At 64.4% G+C, this 23,258-nt stretch overlaps 2 protein-coding genes and 1 long non-coding RNA gene across 3 annotated transcripts; 1 reads left to right on the top strand and 2 right to left on the bottom strand.

Annotated features, from left to right (window-relative positions):
- Nucleotides 1-1,739: 1,739 nt before the first annotated feature.
- On the bottom strand, nucleotides 1,740-3,465 carry LOC125083377 (uncharacterized). Its single transcript, XR_007122256.1, has 2 exons — nucleotides 3,332-3,465; nucleotides 1,740-2,756 (listed from the first exon to the last, which is right to left on the bottom strand). It is a non-coding gene; the product is annotated as an uncharacterized LOC125083377 (long non-coding RNA).
- Nucleotides 2,380-20,975, top strand: WDR5 (WD repeat domain 5). Its single transcript, XM_047699827.1, is given in 20 exon segments — nucleotides 2,380-2,616; nucleotides 2,618-2,686; nucleotides 2,688-2,861; nucleotides 2,863-2,965; nucleotides 3,344-3,649; nucleotides 4,042-4,232; nucleotides 4,371-4,459; nucleotides 6,463-6,643; nucleotides 7,277-7,385; nucleotides 7,728-7,801; nucleotides 8,170-8,259; nucleotides 8,455-8,544; nucleotides 8,720-8,803; nucleotides 12,131-12,186; nucleotides 15,398-15,444; nucleotides 17,737-17,812; nucleotides 18,580-18,613; nucleotides 18,893-18,967; nucleotides 19,436-19,523; nucleotides 20,571-20,975. Coding segments are annotated over 20 exon segments (2,259 nt in total). The 5' UTR covers nucleotides 2,380-2,394; the 3' UTR covers nucleotides 20,672-20,975.
- On the bottom strand, nucleotides 12,664-22,999 carry LOC125083376 (uncharacterized). The gene is made up of 2 exons (XM_047699828.1): nucleotides 22,829-22,999; nucleotides 12,664-13,308 (listed from the first exon to the last, which is right to left on the bottom strand). Exons 1-2 carry the CDS (start codon nucleotides 22,997-22,999, stop codon nucleotides 12,748-12,750), a joined length of 732 nt encoding a protein of 243 aa, XP_047555784.1. The 3' UTR covers nucleotides 12,664-12,747.
- Between the last annotated feature and the right edge of the window lie 259 nt (nucleotides 23,000-23,258).

Below are 23,258 nucleotides of genomic sequence, written 5' to 3'. Positions count from 1 at the left end.
TAATACCACCCCCCACCCCCACCCTCACGCACAGCTCTGATAACAGCCCGCCTTTCAGGTCCCTGATTTCCGCGGGGCACGGGCTGTCGCCGGAGCTGACTCCTCCCTGCTCTGGTGCTGGTCGGGACCCCTCTCTAACCCGGGGGGCTTAGCCCAGGCCGGGGTGGGGAGGGGATTTGCAGACCGGAACAGGTGGGGCCCTGCATTGGAAGTCTGAGCCACATTCCAGGGATTCCTGCTCGGCGACCCGCCCAGCCTGGCCCAGGGGCCAAACTGGTCCTCCACACCCACCACCACCTGGAGGGGGCTCCCGGGAGCCCTCCAGGCCCCAAGCGGCGTGGAAGCTGAGGGCAGACGGATGGGGCTGTGGGGACTTGGAAGCAACGGTCGATTAGACTGAAATCCAACAGGAAGTGAAAGCGAACACGCCAGGATTCGTTCCTTCGGACGGTGTTTCCTGCGTACCTGCTGTGTGCCCCTCCCAGCAGGCCCTGCTGCCCTCCCGGGTTGTCCCCACTCCCCTGAGCCCAGAGTGAGGGTGGGAGACGCTGACGAGGGCCCAGGGCAGCAGGGCTGGTAGAGACCGGAAGGGGCAGACTACTGGGGCAGCCCCGGGCTGACCCTGGTGTCCTTGAGGAAGGGGACGGTGCCAGTGACTGTCCCCGGGACTGGGGGCTTCATTTCTAAAATGGGAGGACCAGGCCAACTGAGCTCTCTGTCTTCCTTGGGAGAGACACCAGGAGGGGAGCTGATGCAGGGTGATGAGGCTGAGGTGCTTTGTAGCCGGTGGGAGGGATGAGGGAGTAAGCCGAAGGGATGGGACTCGGTGGAGGTGCACCGGGGCAAAGGCTGAAGGAGGGAATTTGACATTAGGACCCAGTCTGACCTGCTCCCTCTGGACCTGGGAAAGAGACTGGGGAGGGAAAGGATGATAGCACAGCCAGGACGAGAAACGGTTTTCTGGATACTGGGGTTGGGAGTGGCCATTCTGACTCAGGGTAGCTGAAGACCCACTGGGCCCCAGGGGATGCTGGGCAGAACATGTGTCCTGATGGACCATGGGCAGGGGCAGGGGAAGGGAGAGCAGAGCCCAAGGAGGGGAAACGGGAACCCAAGTCTCCCAAACCGGCTGCCCTGGGGTAGTTATCCGGCAAGAGGAATGAACGCGACCCCCACAGACCTGGGCTGGTGGGAGCCTTGGGGTCTCTGGGTAGTGTCAGTAGCATGTTGGAATGGTGACCCAGCAGCAGAAGTGGGCTGTCTAGTGTGGAAGCTGGTGAAGGGCTCCTGGAAGCCCTGGGTCCTGGGCATCCCCTTGTCCCTCAACTTCCAGAACCCTCCCTCATCAATTGCCATCAGAATCCAAAGCTCTGGGCTTGGCATTAAAGGACTAGTGCTTCCCTGTCCCCCATGCCAGGGAGCACACAGCGTTCCTGCTGCCTCCCCGCAGAGCCCTCCTGGGTTTGGCAGACTCAGTTCCCTCGCTGGGAAAAGGAGTAAAGGCACCTCCTTCACAGCCTTGTTGTGAAGGTGTGACAGATAACACGTGAACACATGTAACACGCCGAGCAGAGAATGGAGCCCCCAGTGCGCCCCCTTCTCCTCCTCTCAGTGCCACCTGCCGTGAGCGCCGTGGCGTGCCTGGTGGAGGGACCTGGGCGAGTGGGGAAGGTGCCCAGACAGGTCTGAACTCTGCTTGATGAGACGGCCTTGAGAAACATTGTCTTTATAAAAACTGCTCATGGAAACAGGTTCATTTACTAATTAGCTCCCGTTTGCCAAAGCACAGTTGATGTTCTGGAAAAAACAATCTCCAAAATGTTCTCCCCCTCTCTGTAGTTTTCATCCTCTCTTCCATTTCTACCTGCGATTTTTCTGAGCCGACCACATCTCAGAAGGGATATAAAAGGATTTAAGACTTTGGCAATAAAGCAAATCACCTGCTTTTGCTAAATTGCTTTATCTGCTGTGTTCTCGGGTTGTGGTGTTTTAGGTATGGCTGCCAGGATGGGCTGCAACAGCACTTAATGGGGCTTCCTCATTTTCACAGAAGGCTCTGTCTGGGGAGAGAGGAGCGAGACCAGTTTACTCGGGAACCGGCTCTGAGTTCTGGGTACCAAACCTTATCCAGCTCTGCCTGGAGGGTTGGAGGTATTTTTGATTTGGGGCTGGGATCTGGGGTGCACAGACTGGGGGTGTTGCTAAGCTAGAGGGGGGTCTGGTAAACTCCGCCAGCAGACGCTGGATTTGGACATGAGAGCAATGGGGAGCTGGCTCTGAGTCTTCGAGATCCGGGCAGGGGAGGTGACAGATCCCAGCACTGGGAGTTTTATTCCGACTGAGCTTCCGGAAGGTTTGGAAAAGGCCCCTTGGGAGACAAAACCTGGGGCCAGGATGGAGAGAAATGGATGGCTGAGCCAGCCAGAGTTGATGGAGGGGTGACACGATGGACTCCCATGCTGGCCCAGGTGGCCAGGAGGAGGGAAGTGTCCTTCACCCCAAGCTGGTTTCATTAACCGCCGTAACAAAGGCGGCCCGGGGCGGGCGGGGTGTGTGTGGCGAGGCTCCGAGGCACGGAGATCCACGCAGAGCTGGGCCAGGGCCAGAGACCGGGCCCCGGCATCCTCCTTGGGCTCCTCTCAGCTCCCGCGTCCGAGTCCAGGACAACCACGCGCCCTGCTCCCCGGGCACTTCCCCGTCGAGGGCGTCCTTCCGCGCGCGGAGCTCCTGGGGCGCCTTCGGGGTCCCGTCTTCCCCTGGAAATGATTCCGCAGGTCGGGTCGCGGCCGCGGAGTGGGTGGACCAAGACCACAGCCGGACCGGGAGTGCGCGGCGGCCGAGAACGCGCAGGACCCCAGCTTCCCCGTCCGGCCGAGCCCTCCCCTCTGGGCCTCCCCTTCCTCATCTGGACTGGCGGGGACACACGCCGGCGACCCGCCTGGCCGACCGCAGAGCGCCGCACTCGGTGACCGCAGGGCGGCCGGTCCCAGACCAGGCTCTCTGCGGGGGGGCAGCCGGCCCTGCGGGGGGCCGCACAAGCCTGCGGCTCAGGGTCCCCGCTTCCCGGAGGGGAGCGCCCTGGGTCCCTGCCGGCCGAGGTGCCAGGCCTGCGTGGGGGGGCGAGCCCGCGCGGACTGCCGCCTCAGCTCCGTGTGCCCGGGGACGGGGAGCGGCGGCCCCGGAGCGAGGGTCCCACAAGGAGCGCCGGGGACCTGCCGCCCGTCGACTCCCAGGGGCGAGCCCGGCTGCTTCCTGGGGCGCCGCTGCAGGCCGAGCTCGGGCGGGGAGCTTTCGAGGGGCGCACTGGCACTTTCCCCGAGGTGTCACATACTTCCGTTTTTAGAAAGTGCGCGAGACGGACCGACGCCCGCCGACGCAGAGGTTACCGCTTTGCACAGGAAAGCGCGCTCCGCAAGCCGTCCCTTTAAGGCGTTGGGCCCGCCCGAGGCATTCTGCCCCTCGCCGCTCCCCGTAGTGCCCCTCCGAGAGGCTGGCTTTGTGCGCTCGCCCCGCCCCGCCGCCGCCCCGCCTCTCGCGCACGCGCACTGCCGGCGCCCCCCCGCGCCGCCTCGTCGTGCTCGGCCCGGCTCCCGCCCAGGCGGCGGCGACGCGACGCCCCGAGCGCCCGCCCCGCCGCCGCGGCCGGCAGGTAAGCGGGGCCGCCAGCCCGGGGACTGCACCCGGGTTGCGGGCGGGGGCCGACGCCGGCTGGCCCCCCCGGGCCGCCCCGTCGCCACACGTGTTCCGGCGGGCTAGGCCCAGGTCCCGGCCCAGCCCCGCCAGAGCCCTCCCGGTGCAGGCGCCCCGCGCTCCCACCGCCTGCCTTCCGGGTGCCCGCTCTGCGCCCCTCGTCCGCGCCCGGCCGCGGCCCTGTCCCCGTACTCGAGTCCCGGGCCCCCTCCCCAAACATCCCCCCACGACCCTCCTGCGGGTCCCGGGGACTCCCGCCAGCGCCCACCCGTGCGGCCACTCCCCAGCTGCCCCTCCCCCAGCGGCCAGGTGACAAGCCCTCAGCCCGGGGACTGTGCCTTCCCTCAGCAGCCCGCGCGCATCTCGCCCTTGCTCTCCGCCGCTGCTCCACGGACACACCCCAGACCCCCCGACCGGCGCTGGCCTGGCGCGCCGACCCGTCCGCTCTCCTCTCCTGCAGAAACGCCCCTACCCCGACCTGCTGCCCGCCCTCAGCCCAGCCCGCCAGGCCCCGTGTCTCCCCCGAGAAGCGGGCTCCGCAGGTGCGGTGCGCCCTCACGCAGCGAGAGCCCCGGCTCCTGCCCTCGCGCCCGCACCACCTGCAGTCTGTGTGCCAGAGCCATTTTGGGTGATGGCAGAGTCGCTCCCTGCAGCCTTCTCATTCCGGTTTCGCCTCCCAGGTCCGTTCTCCAGGCCCTTCAGACACCCTGGCAGGTGCTGCGCCGGACGCTGCCTCTGAGGTTGGCCCGCCCCCCCAGGAGGCAGATAGGTAAGGTCGGATAGAAGCTGGTGCAGAACAGGTGGGGCGGGCGGCATCCCCCCCACTCTTGGTCTGGCCACCTGCGTGTCAGGTGACCTCACCCGGGGGCCCAGTCTCTGGCGGCAGGCCAGGAGTCTGCATCTGAGAAGCAGGGCCCCGAGCAGTCAGGTTTGGGAGGCTGGGCGGTGGGTGGTCAGGCTCCCGGGGTGAAGGACCCATGAGTGCAGACGGGGACAGGTGGCATGTGGTCTGGAGGCCACACACGTGCTCCCGCAGCACAGCAGCTGCCGACTCCCTGCGGAGCCGGTGACCTGCTGCCCGGCTGCTTCCCGAGTGTTGATGGAGGATGCAAGGCTTTTTCCCCTCTTAAGTGGAAACGGTGGGGGGGAGTGTGGAGTCAAGAAATTGTCTTCTTTGCAGTCCCCCTGGTTTTTTGCATGGTCACGTTTTGCTAGCCCAAGGGACCGGCAGATTGGGTTTGAGCTGGGGGGGGTTGGACCCCTTCTCTGGGAGATTGTCTGTTGTGTTCCCGGGTCCTCACCTGAGGGCAGGGGGTCACAGCCCATCTCCCGGGGGGTCCGTTTTTATGTTAAAAGGAGCAGGTCTGCCCTGTTTACCCGGAGGAAGCCTCTTCTGTCCCCCACACCTCCCTCAGCTCCTGGGTACCTTCTTCAGATGCTGGGTTTTGTGAAATCCGTCCCGCTGTCCTCTTTAGCTGCTGCTGTCCGTCCCCCCATGGGGAAGGCAGCACTTGGGTTAACTGGCGTGGCCGCGCTGCACTAGATCGAATCACCAAGCAGCCAGCACTTGCTGGGCACCAGCTTTGTGCCGGCAGGTCCGTCCCTGGGTGCGATTATGCGACCTGCCCCTCCCCCGCTCTAGTACCTTGGGGCTTTGGGTGCAGCACCGTCCACCCTGGGGTAGGAGTCCTTGCTGCAGGCGGCCGGCCGGGGCCACATCTGTTGTGATCTGCATGGCTGGGTTGTGTTGTCATTTCTCTGCCCTCCTCTTGGATGGAGACTTCGAGACGTGTTCTTTTTCGATGGCTTCCATTTTGCCTTGGTGTGACCGGGAGTCGCTCAGGCGTTCCGTGTGGAGCGCCGAGCTAGAGCTCACACTGTAAACTCGTTAGCTTAACGGCGGTGTGCGCTGCTGGGAGTCGGATGGGAACTGGACGGCCGGTGATGTCTGCGAGGACACCCTGCGGCCCCCGTTTCAGAGTCACCAGGGGTGCTTCTAGGAGGCGCATCCAGGTTCTGGAATCCTGGGCTCCCGCGAGCAGCTCCCATTGTTACGCCTAAACCTAATGGAGCCGCGGTCCCCTCCTGCGGCGCGAGCTTGCTGCCACCCTCCCATCCGTGGGCTTCGGGCCTCCGCAGCAGGCACGCTGGCCCCGGTTCTCGCTTCCCGGCCGTGTCTCGTGTGTCCTGCCGTTGGCTCGGGGGGGACAGGGCGCCTTTTGAGCTGCTGGGGCTCCGGAGGCCGCCTCGTGTCTGTACCTGGCGGCAGGGAAGGCCCCCGGGGGGCCGGACCACGGGGCGGGGGGGGGGGGGGGGGGGTTGTCCTTGTCTGTTTTCAAACGTGGCGGCTAAGCACTGTGCCATCACTTGGGAGGGTTGGACGAGTTCCCAAATCTCTACACCCCGGAGTGCAGTGTCCTGCCATTTGGGTTGGTTTGGCTTTTTTTCTTTTTTTTTTTTGACATTTCAAGGGCTCTTTGAAGAAAATTGTGTTTTGTTTGCCTAGACGGCGCTCCGTTTCCCTGCGGAGGACAACAGTAGGAGCTCGTTGAAGGTGGGGCCTGGGATTCCGTTGGCAGGAGGGGCCTGGGCCTGCTTCTCGCCTGTGCGGAGGGTTAGGGCGAGTTGGGCCCACAGAGGGAGTGGGCTCCTCGTCTGCAGCGGCGTGTCTGCTGCAGGGCCCGGCAAGGTGGGCAGAGGTTTTTCATCCTTTTTTCTGGGAAGTAACTTGTAAAATCTGGTTTGTTTATTGGCCACAGCCCCCCACTGTAGGTTTCGATTAGCTCTTTGCGCTCGGGGGCCTTCGTGTGGAGCTGTGAACTCCGCTTCCCGCGCCTCCCGCCCGTCCCCCTGCCCGGTGGGCTTTACAGCCATGGCAACGGAGGAGAAGAAGCCAGAGACGGAGGCCGCCAGAGCACAGCCCACCCCTTCCTCCTCGGCCACGCAGAGCAAGGCACGTCCCTGAGGGCTGTGGGGAAACCGCGGGGGGTGCCCAGGCTGCACACTCCCCGGAGAGGCTTCTTCTCAGACTCTGCGTTTTCTGTCATCGACCGCACGCCTAACCAGTGCCTGTTCACTGTGCCGAGGCCCAGGCCTGTCCCCTGCGGAGGGGGCTTTATCTCCAACATAGGTCCCTGGTCCTGATCGTAAGATCCTCTGCGGGACCCAGAGAGCCTCCCGTGAAGCCCCCTCGCTGGCCCCACAGGTCTGGTGCCCAGGGAGGTTTGCCAACCCCCTTGGTGGACACCAGGCCGCACACACGGGCCTCTGAGCAAGGCTGTGACCTTCAGGGTGTGCTTGCCGCACGTGGTGCCGCAGACGGGGCTTCCGGTCCTGTTGGGGTGGTGAGGCCTTGAGGGGCCTCCATGCTGAGCCCCTCGTGGTGCAGGGGCACTGAGGAGGGGGCTGCAGGAGAAGCAGGGCTGTGGAGCGGGGATAGCCCCGATGTAAACCCGTCCAGTCTGAAAGGCGACTTCAGAGAGCGTAGCAGGCGCCTGGAGTATGGATTTGGGGCTCAGGAGGTGGGTCTGAGCCGGAAGCCAGCACCATGGTTACTGCCCCATGACTGCCCCTGTCTCTTCGACAGCCGACCCCCGTGAAACCCAACTATGCTCTCAAGTTCACCCTGGCCGGCCACACGAAAGCCGTGTCCTCCGTGAAATTCAGCCCGAACGGGGAGTGGCTGGCAAGTTCGTGTACGTATCACCAGGGTGTGAGCTCCTGTCAGAGGCCGTCGGAGCTGCCCCTGGAAGCCGGGGACAGAGGGAGGACTTGCTTCCTAACACTGCCACGGAGGCATTGCAGCCAGCGTGTGCCCCTCACCCTAACTGGGGCCCTTTGCTGCTCTGAACTGACGGGCCTGGGGCAAGGGGAAGGGGTGGACGGCCTGTGCCCGAGCGCTGGCGGTCCCTGTGCGTGGAGCCTGTTCACGGGGGTTCCTGAGGGATTCGCACCGTTCCCAGGGCTCTTATGGGAAGCCCCGATTTTGCACTCAGGATGACTGAAGCACCCCAGTTCCTTTGTTTTCTTTCTTTCAGCTGCTGATAAACTCATTAAAATTTGGGGAGCGTATGATGGAAAATTTGAGAAAACCATATCTGGTCACAAGCTGGTGGGTATGAGCCCTGCACGCTGAGGCTGCGCACGGGCAGCTGTAGGTCCCCCGGGCAGGGGGGTGGGACCCATCCCCGGGCTCACCAGGTGGAGCTCTGACCTCCCCATCCCCGCCCCCAACCCCCAGTTATTTGATAGTTGTTTGCTTCTTGTTTTTTAAGCAAATGCTTTTGACCTTCCCAGACAAGTTTCTGCCAGACTGCGAGAGAGCACACTTCTCCTTGGGGGACCGCGTAGTGTCCGTCTGTGTGGTCCGGGGTAGCTTGAGGGTCTGGATGGTGGAGCGATACGCTTCCTTGTCTTCGGTCCGATGATCTGCCCTTCGCTGTCCCGTCAAGGTGATAGCTCTGTGTTTTCACTCCCCAGGGCATATCGGATGTGGCCTGGTCGTCAGATTCCAACCTCCTTGTTTCCGCCTCAGATGATAAAACCCTAAAGATCTGGGATGTGAGCTCGGTAAGCCTCTCCGGGTGCCGCTCCTGGCCGAGCCCGTGTGTGGACGAGAGGCACGGCGTGGGAGTCCAAGGGCAGTCTGGGGACCAGCTGGTCACGGGCAGCCCCGCTTGGGGGGAGATGTGCCTTCGGGCCCCTGTGGGCTCGGTGTTGAAATAACCGCTGGGAGTAACTTAGTCTGACAATACTTGGTTTTAGGGCAAGTGTCTGAAAACCCTGAAGGGCCACAGTAACTATGTCTTTTGCTGCAACTTCAACCCCCAGTCCAACCTCATCGTCTCGGGCTCCGTAAGTGTGATGCCTCAGGGTGTCGGGGGCGGTGCTGGGGAGCGGGGGCCTGGGAGTTGAGCCTTGAGTCTTCTCTGCTGTGCTGGGGAGCGAAGGGGTGGCAGGTCTTGGGTTCCAGAGGACCAGGCACCCGCCCCCGCCATGGAAGGGCCTTAACCTTTTCCTTTGTCTTCAGTTTGATGAAAGTGTGAGGATATGGGACGTGAAAACAGGGAAGTGCCTCAAGACTTTGCCTGCGCACTCGGACCCGGTCTCAGCGGTAAGTCCCACCGGGCTCTGCATCCCGCGTGCAGGACTGTGTGACGGCCGGGGAGGGGCACGGGGGACCCTGAGAGAGGCCTCCCTGTCCTGGACCTGTGAAAGCACAGGTGGGCGAGGGGCCCGTTGTGGTGTCCCAGAGCCGAGTCCTACGGCCCAGGTAGGACGGCCAGGCTTGGAAGAGGGCCAGGCATTGGGCAGTGGAGCCCCGGAGGCGTGTCTGGAGTGGAGCGGGCTTTGATCCTGGGGTGGTGGTGGAGGAGGTCGGGATGACCTAGCTGAGGCGGAGAGCCCGGGGAGGGTGGAGCCCACGAGGGCGCTGTGTGCGCTCCGCGTCTTGCCTCGGGCACGCGCCAGCCGTGTGTGTGACGAGTGTGCGGGGTTAGAGTACCCGTTGGATCGCAGACCTCACCACTTGAGAGTGGCCCGGAGACTCCTCTCTGTCAGCAGAGCCTAGACTTGTTTCTTAGCCAAGTTTGCCTTTTTTTGGAAAGGGGAAGGAATCCTGTAAACAGTGTGCTTATTTTTACCGAGCAGATGGTCCTTTTCACTTTCCGAAATCGTGTAGGTGCGTGATTTTAAGCATTTTCAGCCTTGGAAGGGCTTCTTCGCCCAGCCGAGACCGTTTGAGAGCCCGGATGTGTCGAGGACACGTATCGCACGCTGGATGCCGCGGCCTCGAGGGGCCCTCGCTGCCCAGAGTCCCCGCCAGCACTTAGGGCCCCCGAGGAAGGCCGTTTGCTGTGGGGACAGGCCTGGTCCGCCCGGCGCTCCGCCCTCCGCTGGGGACTCCCAGTGCAAGGGGAGCGCGGCAGCGGCGTGGGCTGGCCCCGGGAAGCGAGCCGGAGGAAGGCCGGGAGGCGCCGGTGTGCGAGTAGGGGGTAGGGGTGCGCTGCGGGTCGGACTCTTAGGCTGAGCCATGGCAGGGCTTGTCAAGTGTTTGTCTCCCAGGGAAGCGAAATGTCCTTTTAAGAAAGGCAAACAGAGGAAGCGAGGAGAGAGTCAGACTCCCGCACCCGCAGCGCTCAGTCCACTGCTAGTAGCCGGTCTCCCCTCCGAGGAGCCCTGGTTTTGATGTGTCTTCCGCTGTCTGTCCTCTGAGTGGTGGGGACGCTCCACGCTGCTGTGCGTCCCTGTGGGACGGTTTTTCGGGCACCCGTGATGTCTGTCCACGGGCTCCTGGGGCACGCCTGGCTTTCCAGCAGATCAGTCTGGGAGCTGGAAGGCCCATGGCTCGGACTCTGCTGGCTGCCCCGTCCCCGCCCGGCTCTGGCCCCGTCCGCTCTTGTCCGCACTCCTGTCCACTTGTCTCATCCTGTGGTCCTCGCCGCAGCCGCGTGGCCTGTGGCTTTTCCTTGTACTCCCCGTTTCCTGCTTCGCTGCTTTCGCGGGCGCTCGCTCCTGCCCGGTGTTCTCCCCGCAGAGAGCTCCGAGTGACTGTCGTCCGAGTACCGACCGGGCAGCCCCGTTAGGGTCTGACTTCTTGCCTTTGTCGTGTCTTCGTAGTGCTTCCGTTTTGAGTGTGGGGATGGGCCGGGAGGCCCTGTTGCCGTTTGCACCTGAGTGTCGGTGGGAGGGAACAGCCAGGCCGCGTGCGTCGGTGGGGAGGTCCCGATGCGGCTGGGAACAAGGCAGAGCACAAGGTTGCCATGGTAGCTTCTGGGGACCCGCGTCAACTCGCCAGAGTCTGGTGCAGTGGGCCGTGATAGAGGGTTTTGCAAGTCCGAAGAAAGGGACGAACGTGGTCGGAGAGATGGCAGCGAGTTCGGCGGTTACCTCGAGGGGCTGACAGGCGGGTGGTCATGGGTAGGTAGCTGGCCTGCGAGCCCGTCCTGCAAGACCACCAGTAGGGAGGGACGGTCAGCAAGAAAGCCTCTCAGGTGTGTCCTGGATGGCACGTGGGGCCCAGCGGTCCGGCCCGGAGGCCGCCAGCTGGACAGTTGGTGGCACAGCCTGTGAAGTGCCAAGAGCCCCGATGGAGACGTGCTGGGTGTGCGAGGTGCTCTGTGGGCGCTCAGTGTCTTCGATGGGTCCGTGAGATGGAAGAGAGTCAGGCGTGGCTCGTGGGTGACTTCAACACTGGCCGCATGGCGGGTGGTACCGTAGAGACTTTGGGTTAAATAAAGCCAAGTTCATCCCACCTGTTACCTTTGTACCGTAGCAGCTAGAGAATCGTCCTTGTGGCGGACGGCGCCCCGGGAGTTTAGACCCCGGCTTCTCTCTGTCTCCCGGCCCGTGGCGCCTGCGCCCGCCGAGAGTGCGGCCGTGGTGCGACTCTGGGGCCGGGCGCTCAGTGCAGCGAGCTCTCAGGTGCTCCTGGGCATGTGGCTTGGCCCCTGGGGACGTCCAGCAGTGTCTGGAGACAGCTTGGCCATCATGGCCACGTGCTGCTGGCATCTCGTGAGTCGGGTGGGGTTCGGCCACACGGGCAGCCCTGAGCCCCGAGGAGAGACAGGGCCAGCTGGGCAGTGGCGCTGGGGCGGACCAGCAGGCGGCCACGGCCCCACCCCCACCCCCTGTGCCACTCGGTCCCCCGTGGGAAATGTGCCGCGGGTGGCAGGGAGCGAGGGGGTGTCTGCGAGGTGCTGGTTGTGTGCCCAGGACCCAGAGAAGAAGTGGTGGAAGTGGGCGGAGGACTCACCTGGCATCGTGGCTCCTTCCCTCCCACTGGGGTTCCCCGGGAAAGCAGGGAAGAAACGCAAAGACGGTTTAGTTGTGAGACCGGGGCTTGTCGGCTGCGGAGGTGTGTGTGGCGATGGGGGCCGAGGGGGCTGGGCATTGAGGTGACCGAAGGTGCGGGCCGCGGGGGCTGGTCGCGCCCGGGGGCCTTCTTCCGGTGGTTACCCAACACTGAGTTGTTCTCTCCTGGCTTTTCTTTATTTAACGTGAGGTCAGGCGAGACGGTTTCGGCCAGGTCGCGTGGTCAGACAGCTCCGCGCCACCAGCCAGTGCACGCACCGGCTCTCCAGGCCCGGCCTCTTCTCCCCGGGGCGCGGTCCCTTGGGTGCGTTTGTTTCGTTTCAAGAGCGTGTTTTGTAGTACGTGATTCTGCTTCTCGAGACGTGTTGGGCCTTGGTGTTCCTTGTAAATTCAGTCCTCCGTCGCGAGACAAAGGGCCTGTTGCTTGAGACACCCAGTAAAAGTGACTCCGACAGTGTCGCCCGAGTGTCTGCCAGCATCGGCAGGAAGCCCCGTAGGCCCCGTCGCGTCCAGTGCTGGCGAGCGGGGCGTGTCTGTCGGGGGCTCCCGTGCGTGGGACGGCCACTCAGGACGCAGTCTGCGTTGGCCGCTTGGAAGTAAGCGTCTTCTTCCCTCCACTCCGTTCTAGGTTCATTTTAATCGGGATGGATCCTTGATAGTGTCAAGTAGCTACGACGGGCTCTGGTAAGTGAGGAAGTTCACGTCCCTTATCTCAGCGCGTGTTTGTTGAAGGTGGTGTTCTGGCCTCTGGGGACAGCCATGAAAACGGGCCAGCGGTCTGCTGTCGTGGGCTGCGGCAGGCGGACGGACGCGGGGCCGGAGGGGAGCCGCTGGCACAGGGAGGCCAGGGGCGCTCTGGCTCGAGTCCGCTCCTTGTGGGCGCGGGGGGGTGCGGGCTCCGGAGCAGCCTCGCGTCCCACGGAGGATGCGGCGTGGAAGTGCCACCACAGGGGGACGCGGTTCCCCGTGGAACGTCCGGTGTGGCCTGGGTGAATACCGCTGGTGCGGCTTGGGGCTCATCAGCTGAGCACTGAGGACTCTTATCAGAGGCACGAGCAAAAGTGTCGAAGTCAACGTCAGCTGAAGTCGGCAGACACCGGGCCGGGGCCACGTGAGGAGGCTGGGCCTGGAGGGGCCTCCTGCCCGGCCCGCGTGCTCCCTGGGAGGAGGTCGGTGGGCAGTGGCCAGCGGCTGCATGATGCCTCGAGGAGAGCTTCCCGATGACAAGGGAGAGCGAAAGCGCGGCTAGAATTCGTCTATATTTAGCAAACAGGAAACGCGAAAGAGGAAATGGGGAACAAAGCATCCAGTAAAAACGCTGCGGAAGGGGGGACGCGCGCTGCGCCAGGCATCACGGTGGCAGCTGGATGCCCTCGCCGTAGGCCGTCCCGTTGCCTGAGAAACCTTCTGCCTCTTGTTCTCAAGAAGCAGAGCAGAGGGATGGCAAAGGTTTGAAACCGACGGGGGGCAAGCGGCGTCGGTGGGCGGAGTGCACAGTCGGGTGCGTGTCACTGGGGCTTCCGGACGGAGCGTCCCGCAAGGGGAGAGACGCAGAGCGAGTAGCACACAGCTGGCGGGAGAGGCCTGTGCGCTCCAGACCCCCGGGGTGCACACGGGGCCTGGGGCCGTGAGGACCACGAGGCAACAGGTGTCGCTCCTAGACGTCGACGGGAGTGTGTCCGGCATGTCCGGGGCCCGGCAGACCCGAGTGACCCCACGGCCGTGTGTTGGCTGCGTTTGCAGCCTGTGCTGTGTCCCACGAGCCTGGAACAATCTGGGGGTTGTCCGTGGACGGGCTCTGCAGACCTAGAGAAGAGGGAGAAGCGGGAGACGCGTGAGAAAGCTTTGTCCTTACTGAGGCCGGCCCAGTCTTTAAGGCTTAGGAGCTCCGCTAAGGAAGCAGGGAGGATGAGCAGGGTGGAGGCAGCGGGGAGGGAAAGTGGGGAGCGGGGCACGTCTGGGGAGCTCCCGTTCGCTGAGTCAGCCGCGGAAGGTCTGCGCGCGGTCGGGCCTGTGAACTCCCGCTGGAGCTGGGCCGGGTTCCCGACGCTGACACTCGGAAGCTGTTCCGGTGACCACAGAACAGGGAGGGGCCCCAACCGGCGCACCTGGTGGGGCTGGCGTGACCCTCCGCCCCAACCTCTGCTGCGAGTCCGGAAGGAGATCCAGGCTTCGCTGGGGAATATCGGTGTCGGAATTCCAGAGGAGCCGTCCGCAGGCTGGGCCCAGCAGCGACCGGGGGGTTTCTCAGACAGTGAAAGGGTTGTCACAGTGTGATCGACATCTGGAAGCCTGTCACCTGGTGAATGGTGTCAGCAGGCAAATCTCCGTGATGTGTCCCCGGCAGAGCCCAGACAGGCACTTGCGAGGACTTGGCAGCCGCCCCGATGGAGGTTGAGCGGAGGACGCCAGTGGGACAGACTGGTCACCTCGCCGTAACGCGTTGAACCCGTGTCCAGTTAAATCAGGAGCACGCCAGGCCCCTCTGCCCCTCATTCCATGGTGTTGGGAGCTCCTGGTTAACAGGGTCGAGCGTTCTCTCTTCCAGAGGGTCTGTGTTTCGAGTTAGGAGCCGGGGACACGACGGTTGACCAGCACCGACTTTAGCCTCCCAGCAGCGCTGTCCCCACTCGGCAGGAGGGGAGCAGAAGCCGCTGAACACTCGCTGGTTGTCCTCCCAGCGCGGGTGGGTGGGTGGCAGCCAGGATCTGCGCCACACGCGGCTCTGGCGCCCCAGCTCCGAACCGCTGGGCCCTGCTGGTTACAAAGTGAGACTGAGCGGGGAGGTGGAGGTGCGGAGACGGACGGCCTCCCTTGGCCCTGGGCATTAGCGGTTAGCAGGTGAGCAGGGCGGCGGCAGGGAGGGGCGGGAATTCAGGATGCGCCTAACGGGGAAGGGGACAAGCACGTGGAGAAAGTGACGAAGTGTGACTGGAGGACAGGAAGCAGCGAGCTGGGGCTTGGGGACCGCTTGTGTATACGTCCCTGGTGGGGACCCGCCCCTGCCTGGCAGATGGGGCAGTTCCACAGAGGGGTCCCCCCACGGCCTTTCTGCAGTGAGAGGGTACAGACTGTGGGCCTGGAGGGCGAGGAGGACTGGAGGCTGCGGGGTTGCTGTGGCCTGGGCAGCAACTCCGAGGCTTGGTCACAGCACCCAGCCCTGACGTGTGCCTGCTGCAGGACATGACACAGTGCCTGGTGCCGGGGTCCCTCCCAGAAGAGGGGCGTGGCGGGGCAGGCAGAGCGGAGCCAGGCGCAGGAGCAGACTGGCCAACCCCGCGCCCACCCCCAGGCCCCTCGCGGTCAGGGAGTCAGCAGCGCGGAAGGTCCCCCGTGGCCAGTGATGCGGGATCCCGGGCCAGGATATCCCCTGGCAGGGGTAGGAAGGTGGGAGAGAACGTTAGGAAGGTGCAGGGTCACCCTGTGGGCCGGTGTCCCCGCTGCTGGGCCTCTGGCGCGGACGGCCAGGCGCTAACGCGCATCTGCTGCTGAAGCCGTGTCTGTGTGGACGGAGGTCACGGACACGCTGGAACCAGCACGTCTGTCCTAGACAGCAGCTCCTTGAACATGTTCTCTCGCTTCTGAACGAGAGGGACGTCCAGAAAATCGTACGGTGCTGTGGTTCTGTGGAAACAAGGTCCCAGACTAGAACGTTTGTGCCAGAAAACAGGCGGGGCTCCCAGCGCCTCCCTCCCTGTCCTCCGTTCCCATCACGGTGGCCGGGGCCTGCGGGGCGTGAGGGCTGCTGCTGAAGGAGCGGTGGCGCGGAGCAGTTGGGAGCGGAGACTCGCCTCACGGGGCTTTCGTCTCCCCGTCCGTGTTCGCTGGGAGCCCGCGTGCCTCGAGTGGCTCCCGTCTTGCTTTGTAAAAACTTGCCGCTGTTTTTGCGTTGCAGTCGGATCTGGGACACCGCCTCGGGCCAGTGCTTGAAGACGCTGATCGGTGAGTGCCACCGGCGTGGGCTCTCTGGCGGGGTGTCCCGCCCAGCGGTGGTCACTGTTCCCCTCCTCCGTCACGTGTGGTTTCTGGGAAGCCCCATCTCTTCGTCCTGGATCTGCTCCCTCCCGTACCGAGTGGTTCCAGCTCCCGGCAGCTCCTCCCTGCTGACCTCTGGCACCTTCCTGTGCCCTCCCCAGGCGCGGCCCCGCGCTGTCTGCGGTCAGCCCTTACTCGGGACTGCCTGGCCGTGTCCTCAGCCCCATGAGCCCCTCAGACCCTCTGCCTGCACTTGGCAGACCCTTGGTGGGGACTCTCCTTGCATTATTCCTTGAGCACACGTGATGGAGCCCCAGCCCTGAAGTGCACCCCGTCTGCTGGGGTGTCACGGACACTGGGGTCTCTGCAGACGGACGGGGGTCGGTCGTGGAAAGACAGGTGTTTGTGTGGCCAGAGGGTGGGTGCTGAGCCTGTGGAGGGCCCCGAGCCCCTGAAAGCGATGGGGAGGCTGCCCTGGGTTTTGAGAATCCACCTGGAGGGTCCCCGCAGTTTCAGGTCAAGTGTGAAACAGAGTAGCTGGTAGAGCTCCGGGTGGTGGCCCGGGGCAGCGGCTGGCCTACGCCCTGTCCAGGAGGTGGCGCCTCTGAGGCTCCGCAGCCTTCCCCTGGGCCTCGGGGACTCATGTGGCTTTATACGTTGGCTGGGGCCACCTGGGGCCACCACAGCAAAGCACCCCAGCTTGGGCGACTTACCCAGGGTTTATCCCCGCATCCTGGACGCTGGCTGCCGAGACCCAGGCGTGGGCAGGCCTGGTTCCTCCTGCGGCCTCTCCTCGACGTTCCCGCCGTGTCTTCCCGTGGTTGTCTCGTGCGCGCGCCCCTGGCGTCCAGTTTTTTCTCTTGTAGAGATGCTGCTCAGACTGGAGCAGGGTCCCTGTAGCCGCTGCATTTTAACCGAGTCGGCCCCGTGCAAGGCCCTTGTCCGTATGGAGCTGAGCTGCTGGTGTTAGGCCCGACATGAGAAGTTGGGGAGGGGTGCTGTTCAGCCGGTGGTGGCCTGGGGCGCTTCTGCTTTATGAGTCCACGCTTCTGGTGACGTGACCTCGCGCCGAGTCCGTGGCCTCTGTCCCCAGGGGCCGGCACAGCCCCGCCGGAGCTGCCCGCTGCGTGCTTTCGAACGCCGTGGATGTTAACACATCCTCGCGGCCCCCCCGCAGCCGGGCAGGAGGCGGAGGCCTGGAGGGGCTCGTTCGCTCGCTCTGGGCTGGCAGCCAGCAGGTACCAGCGCCAGGCCTCGACCCCCGCAGCGTCCATGGGAGGGAGGGCAGTGCGAAGCCGTGTCCCCAGCCTGTTCGTAAAGTCAGGTCTAGGGGGTTGGAACTTCGCGGACCCTGCGACACTTTGGTCCTGGAGCTTGGGTCGGAAACACCAGCGCTACCTCCCCTATCTGAGTTGGGGGCCTGCCTTCCTGGTGTGGCCCCTGTGCCCCGAGGAGGGCCCTCTGGCCTCACGCCTTCTCATGTGCCTTTGCAGTGTCTGGGACGTGTCAGAGGGAGCAGCGGCCCCCGGCGTGCGGTGGCCAGGTCCCTCGAGGTGGTAATGCGGCCTGCCGCTCCCCTGCTCCGGCACCAGGGTGCACGGCCCTGGTTCTGTCCTTCTCACCTGGGGGGAAACGCGCTCCTCCCGATGTGAGGGTCACAGGGCTGTCACGTGGCTGCAGGTGCCGGCCTCACCCTGGGCAGCCCCTGGCGGTGGTTCTTCCCGAGTTCCTGGGCCGCCCGGGGTGAGCTTTCAGACCCGAGTGTAGAAGCCGGGGTGCGGTGTCGCGCCAGCAGGGTTGTTTCTAGATGGACTTTGCAGACCTTTTGCTTTAATTAGGCAGCAGAGAACATCTGAGCTGCTTCACCCAAGTCCTTTTCCCTCAGCGGTGATACTTTCTCAGTCCGGTGGGGCGTTTGCAGACGGTTTCACGTGAGGAAATTGACCCCATGTTGGCAGAAGGCCAGGCACCCCGAGTTTGACTGGCCACAGGCTCTTTGTTTCTAAGCCCTCGTGGCAGAGGGGGTGGTCAGGCCCCCGTCAGGGACCCGAGAAACATCGAGGAGAACCGGCCGTGCCAGGGACGGGCGAAGGGAGGTGTGCTGGGCTCCTTGGGGACCCGTTCTAGGTGGCGGTTGGGCACCGGTGGCAGCGTCCCCACTCGGATGGCCCTGTGTGGTGATGGGGGCCTGTTCTCTCCTCTCCTCCCTTGGCACGGGCCCGGCGCTCCTCCATCAGCCTGTCTGTGTTTCCCACACAGATGACGACAACCCACCTGTGTCCTTCGTGAAGTTCTCTCCAAACGGCAAGTACATCCTGGCCGCGACCTTGGACAAGTAAGTGCCACCACCTCCCGTGGGGTGGGGGGGTCACTCCTACCAGTGTCAACACTCGTAAGTATGAGAGGTTTAAGTCCTGTGCCTGCGTGGGCCACGCTTCCGGTGGGTGTAGGCTTCCGGAATGCAGGTGCCGTGCTGGGGGCCGGGTCTCCAGGCTGAAGAAGGATTTGGGGTCCAGGCTTCTCAGTGGCCGCTGTGTGGCCAGGGCAGCTCCTCCTGCAGGCCCCTGTCTGCACGAGCGAGGGCAGGGGCGGCCTCGGAGCAGCTCCGGCCCCAGCTGTGAGCAGCTGGTTCCCCCCGCGAACTCTGTTGCTGGTTTTGCCCCCTCTGGGCAGGCCTTCAGGCCTTGGCTGCCCTGTGTGCACTTCGGGGGTCTCTGGGGACCCGCACCTGGCCCCGAAGCCTGCCAGAGAGCCACACGGCTGGCACTTGGCACCCTCGGGAAGAGTGAGTTCCCGCCTAGGGAGAAGGGATGGTTTGTTGCCATGAGATCTGGTCTGGACATTTCCGGAAGCTCCCCCTCGCTCTCGTAGGGGGAGCGAGCCACGGGTTGATTCCCGGAGCGCCCGGCAGCCTCCTCGTAGCAGCAGAGCCGTGTGGGGTTCACACACTGCGCTCTCGGACACGTCAGGGGACGTGCCCACTGAGGGCCCCCGCGCTTGCCGGGGGGGGGGGGCTCGGCCCTTGGCTTTGCTCCACGCGTGAGCACACGGGGGCGGGACTCTCGGGAAGGCAGCTGACTCACCCCTCTCTCTGCCTTCCAGCACGCTGAAGCTCTGGGACTACAGCAAAGGGAAGGTGAGTGCTGGGGCAGAGCCGAGCCGGGGTCCGAAGCAAGAGGGGCTCCCAGAGCCGCCCCCGTTGGGTTGGCGCGGGGCGGTCTGTCAGACGGGAGTCCGCAGCTCGCTGGGCTGCCTGGGAAAGCTTCGCCCCGTGCTGAGGCGCTGAGGGTGTGTAGGGAGCTCCCAGGGCCAAGGTTAGTGGGCTATGAAATGCCTGCTCTCCAGACGCCCGGAATCGCCCACAGTGCAGGGAAATGGGGACTCAGTGCACATACCGCCTCCCTTGCCTTCGCAGTGCCTGAAGACGTACACCGGCCACAAGAATGAGAAATACTGCATTTTTGCCAATTTCTCAGTCACTGGAGGGAAGGTAGGTTTTCTGCAGGCTACGGAGCTTCTCGCCCCGCCAGCTGTCCCTCCTGAGAGGTGACCCCATCACAGGCTGGCTTGTGTGCCTGGGGCGTTCCTCTGTGCTCACAGCACATGGTACCCGTGACCGGGATGGTCATCTTCTCCCTGGTGGAGGCTGAGGGTGCAGCGTCGTCTCTGCGAGGCTCTGCTGCCCAGCCCGGGGCCCTATTCACGCGCTCGTCCAGCTGGGACGTGACTGGAGTGGGTGGTGGCGTTCGGCAGAACCGGACGTGACCTCGAGAGAGTGGCGATTCGAGGAAACGATTTCGGTCCCAGCGGGCTCTGATGGCCGAGCGCGGCCTCGCAGGCAGTGCGGGGAGGGTGAGCGTCAGGGCGGGTGTGGACGGGTGTGGACGTGCGGGGAGAGGGCCTCTTGCTCACAAGCCAGCTCTGACTGGGCTTTCCTTGTCCGTCTTCCTGTTCCTAGTGGATCGTGTCTGGTTCCGAGGACAACTTGGTGTACATCTGGAACCTGCAGACCAAGGAGATCGTACAGAAATTACAGGGCCACACAGGTGAGCGTGGGGACCCGGGCCGGCCGCACACCCACGTTTACACAGCCAGGGTGCGTTGTCATGCCGTCTGCTTCTCGTCTTCCTTGGCCTTCTGGTGGCCTAAGGGGATGCCCCCATTTTGGAGTGGCTGGCAGGTGGCTTTGTCCGAGCTCCCGTCTGGCCAGGGCCGGGTCCGGCTTTAATGTCTCTTCGTGGCCATCTCCCTGGCCTCAAAGTCCATGTAGGCTCCGTGTGTGGACGTGGCCCGTGTGTGTCCCGCGTCAAGACCGGCGTGGGTCCAAGGACATCCACCGTGGACTAGAGGCTTTGTTGCTCTCAGGGTTCTGACCCACCTCTCGGGGGGCCTGTGCCTCAGCACTGAGGGCCGCCTCTGCTGGCACCTCTGCCCCCGGAGGCTGCCCCTACCCCGCCTACTCTTGGGGAGGCCAATCGTCGGGTCCTTTGAGTGCGCTGCTCCCATCCCTTACAGCCACCTCCACCCCCTGGGGACACAGCCTCGACCTGCAGGTCAGCTGCCACGTTGCGTGGTCTGCCCACGTAATAGCTCCTTGGGAGCAGCCCCGGGCCTCAGTTGCTGCCAGCCCACCCACCGCTTTGTAGCTGCTCGGGAAGTGGGAAAATTCTGGAGGTGGGGCTTCCTGGTGGGGGCAGAGCCTGCCCTGGGGAGTGTGCCTGGGCCCAGCAGCAGTGGGGGGTGGCGGGAGCATGGGCTCTGGTCCCCGTGAGTGCGGGCATGTTGTCTACACAGCAAGACCCGTGCTGCTCTCTAACCGCTGCGCTGGGCGCTGGGCCGGGCTCCCGAAGCCGGCCCTGCTGGTGCCACTGCCGCCCCTGGTGCTCGCGGAGGCTGCCGCGTCGTGCCGCCTGCCACCTCCCCAGTGCCGGGGCCGCCGCTGTGCTTCTGCTCCGGCTCCCCGGTGTGGGCGCACGGTGCCGGCCCCGAGCGTTGGTGGTCATGGTGGGGGCCCTGGGGCGGTGGGAGCGCGACCCTGGGGCAGCAGAGCGGGTCTGCAGCGGGGGCCGACGTGGCTGCGGTCTCGGTTGCAGACGTGGTGATCTCGACGGCGTGCCACCCGACGGAGAACATCATCGCCTCAGCGGCGCTGGAGAACGACAAGACCATCAAGCTGTGGAAGAGCGACTGCTAGACGCCCGGCGCTGCGGGCGCTGCGGGCGGTCAGGACGGTGGCCGTGGCCCAGCGCGGCGTCTGGAAGTGCGCCCTTGCGTCTGGGCCTGGGGGTCGGGAGGGGCCCGGATTCAGCCACCTCTGAGGACGGTGTGGCGGGGCGGGGGGGGGGGGGTCTCCCACCAGAAAGTTCTCGAAGTTGCTGGTGGCATTTCCTGCCGATCCCTCTCCCACTGTCTGGGGAAGTTTCTAGTCCGTATTGTGTTCAAACAAGAGTCAACAAGAATTTTTAATTTTTTATTACAGAAGAGTGAAGTTCACTTTATCATGAGTTGTGTTTTTTTCCAGTAAACGTTCTGTACCTTCTTCGGTATCTAACCCCCCAGTGCAAGCGCTGTGAGCCCCGCGGCCGGCCCCCTTGTCTGTTCACAGACGCCCCACGACGCGGTCCGCGGTCACCGGTTCCTGCTGTAGTCGTGCCCAGTGTGTTTCAGTCTTTCTGGAAAACGCAGAACACTGTAAGGTTATTTCCGTGTAAAAACCCTTTGTGTGTGGGAGTTCGTGGTCCCTGTGCGGACAGCCTGGCGTCGCGCTCTAGCTCCCTGCGTCCCCTGGCTGGCGGCCTTGGTAACAGGGGGGCGCGTCGCCACGCTTGAGAAAGTCTCCGAGGCAGCAGGAAGTTGAGGACGCCTGCGGGAAGGACTCGGCTCTCCCTGTAGGTCAGTCGTGCGTCAGGGGGCTGGGGACACCCTGGGGACATGCAGCTGGAGAGGAGCCAGCCCCCCGGCCCTGTCCTGCCCAGCGCTGCTGCGGCCCGGTGTGGGCTGCGGGAGGCCCCGGTTCGGCCCCAGTGCCCGTCTGGGGACCTGCAGGCTTGCTAGGGGCCTTGGGGCCAGCACTTGGGTGCTGCCCGGTCTGGCATGTGTTGTGGGAACCTGCAGCGGTGTGGCTGCCGGCGACGGTGAAGGGAGAGCAGGAGTGGAGCTGGGATCGCCAGGCCTGGGGCCCAGACTGTGTCCCAGCCCCCTCTTCTGCCAGCACCTGGGGGCTGAGGCTCGGGCCCTGCCTGTGGGGTCTGTAGATGGAGCTGCGCCCGCCCCGCCTTTCCTGAGCCCTGTGTCCTGGGAAGGGGTCTGGGGGCTGCCCTCGGCGGGCTTCGGGACCCGCTCCAGGAGCCGCTGTCCCGGGGCGGTGCTGAGCATTCCAGTAGAAGGCGTGGGGGACCCAGCTTCCTCCTGTTTCGCGGCCTCTCCCGGGCCGACCGCAGGTGGGCTGCCGCGCGGCTGTGACAGACGGTCAGCGCGGGGGGCCGGGGGGCTGCTTTGTCACGTGTTTCGTAGGAAGCCCGAAGGGGTTAGGCCCACCCCTAGAGCGGAGCGTGTGGACGCCGAGCGCTGTGCCGTTGGATATAGTTTATTTTTTCTACGTTTGAATTCTCTGTTGTAGATTTGTGTACAAATACATTCTCTCTTTTAAAAATAAAATTTTCATGTCTTGTAATTTTGTGCAATACGACTTTCTCACTTTTCTGAATGTTGCATGTGCAGCTGTTTCTGAGGTCAGGGGAGGGCAGCTCACCGCCTGGGAAAGCTCGGGGTTACGGAAAACACCGTTTCTTACTGTGACAGTCACTACTCGTGCTGGTTGTGACGGTGTGACACACGCAGGGAGGATCGCACAGCCCCGGGCTCGCCACCGCTGGCGTTTTGGGCGATTGTCTGCGCTGTGATCATCAAAGGGAGGAGCTCCAGCCAGCGGCGTGTGGGCTCGTGTAACAGTCTTGCGGTCTCTGCCGGTCACTTAAAAAAAATTGTTTTTAAAAAGATTTGCTTAGAGAAAGAGCGAGCGTGTCCGCAGGCAGAGAGACTCCCACGCCCGCGGGGAGTCCCACGCCTGTGGGGCTCAGTCCCCACCCCGAGATCGTGGCCTGAGCCGAAGCCGACCAACGAGCCACCCGGCGCCCCTTAAAGCTCAAGTAAACTCTACTCCCAACGCGGAGGTCGAGTCGCGCTGGGGCCCGCGGGCTCAGCTCACCTTGCGGGGTTCGGGATCCAGCCCACACCGCGTCCTGCTCGGTGCCGGCTCTGCCCTCCCCTGCTCGCGCTCAGCTCTAGTAAATAAAATCTTTAAAAGCAAGTCGCTGGCTCTGCTGGCAGCCCCCGGCCGCCGGCCCCTCACCTGGTCCGCGTGTCCTGCTGCGTTGGTGGCGATTCCCGACGCGTCACCATCCAAGTTTCCCCGGAGCTTCGCCCGAGCCGCCGTCACGCCTCCGTCCTGCAGTCCGTATCCGACGCCCCGACGCCCCGGTTCTCCTGGGGTCTCCGTGTCCGCGGACGCGGGCACGTGCATGTTCACACAAGCGTGTGCACGTGCACCCGCGGCCCCAGGCACGCGCGTGTGCGTCCGTCCCGGGCCGGGGTCCACAGGGGCCCCCGCCAGGCCCCGCCGCAGCGCCCGGCTGAGCTCTGGAACCTGCGGGCGCGCGGGCCGGTTCCTTCCCGAGGCGCGGCCGGGAACATCGTGTCCCGCCGGCTCCCAGGGCGGGGCTGCGGGCCAGGGCGACCCCGGGTACCCGTCGGCGGGAACTGGGGGCTGCAGGCCGGTCCCG

Source organism: Lutra lutra, chromosome 13 (genome assembly GCF_902655055.1).
Source record: "Lutra lutra chromosome 13, mLutLut1.2, whole genome shotgun sequence".
Lineage (NCBI taxonomy): Eukaryota > Metazoa > Chordata > Mammalia > Carnivora > Mustelidae > Lutra > Lutra lutra.
The sequence above is the reverse complement of the archived record's forward strand: the minus strand, read 5'-3'. Positions and strand labels throughout refer to the sequence as shown.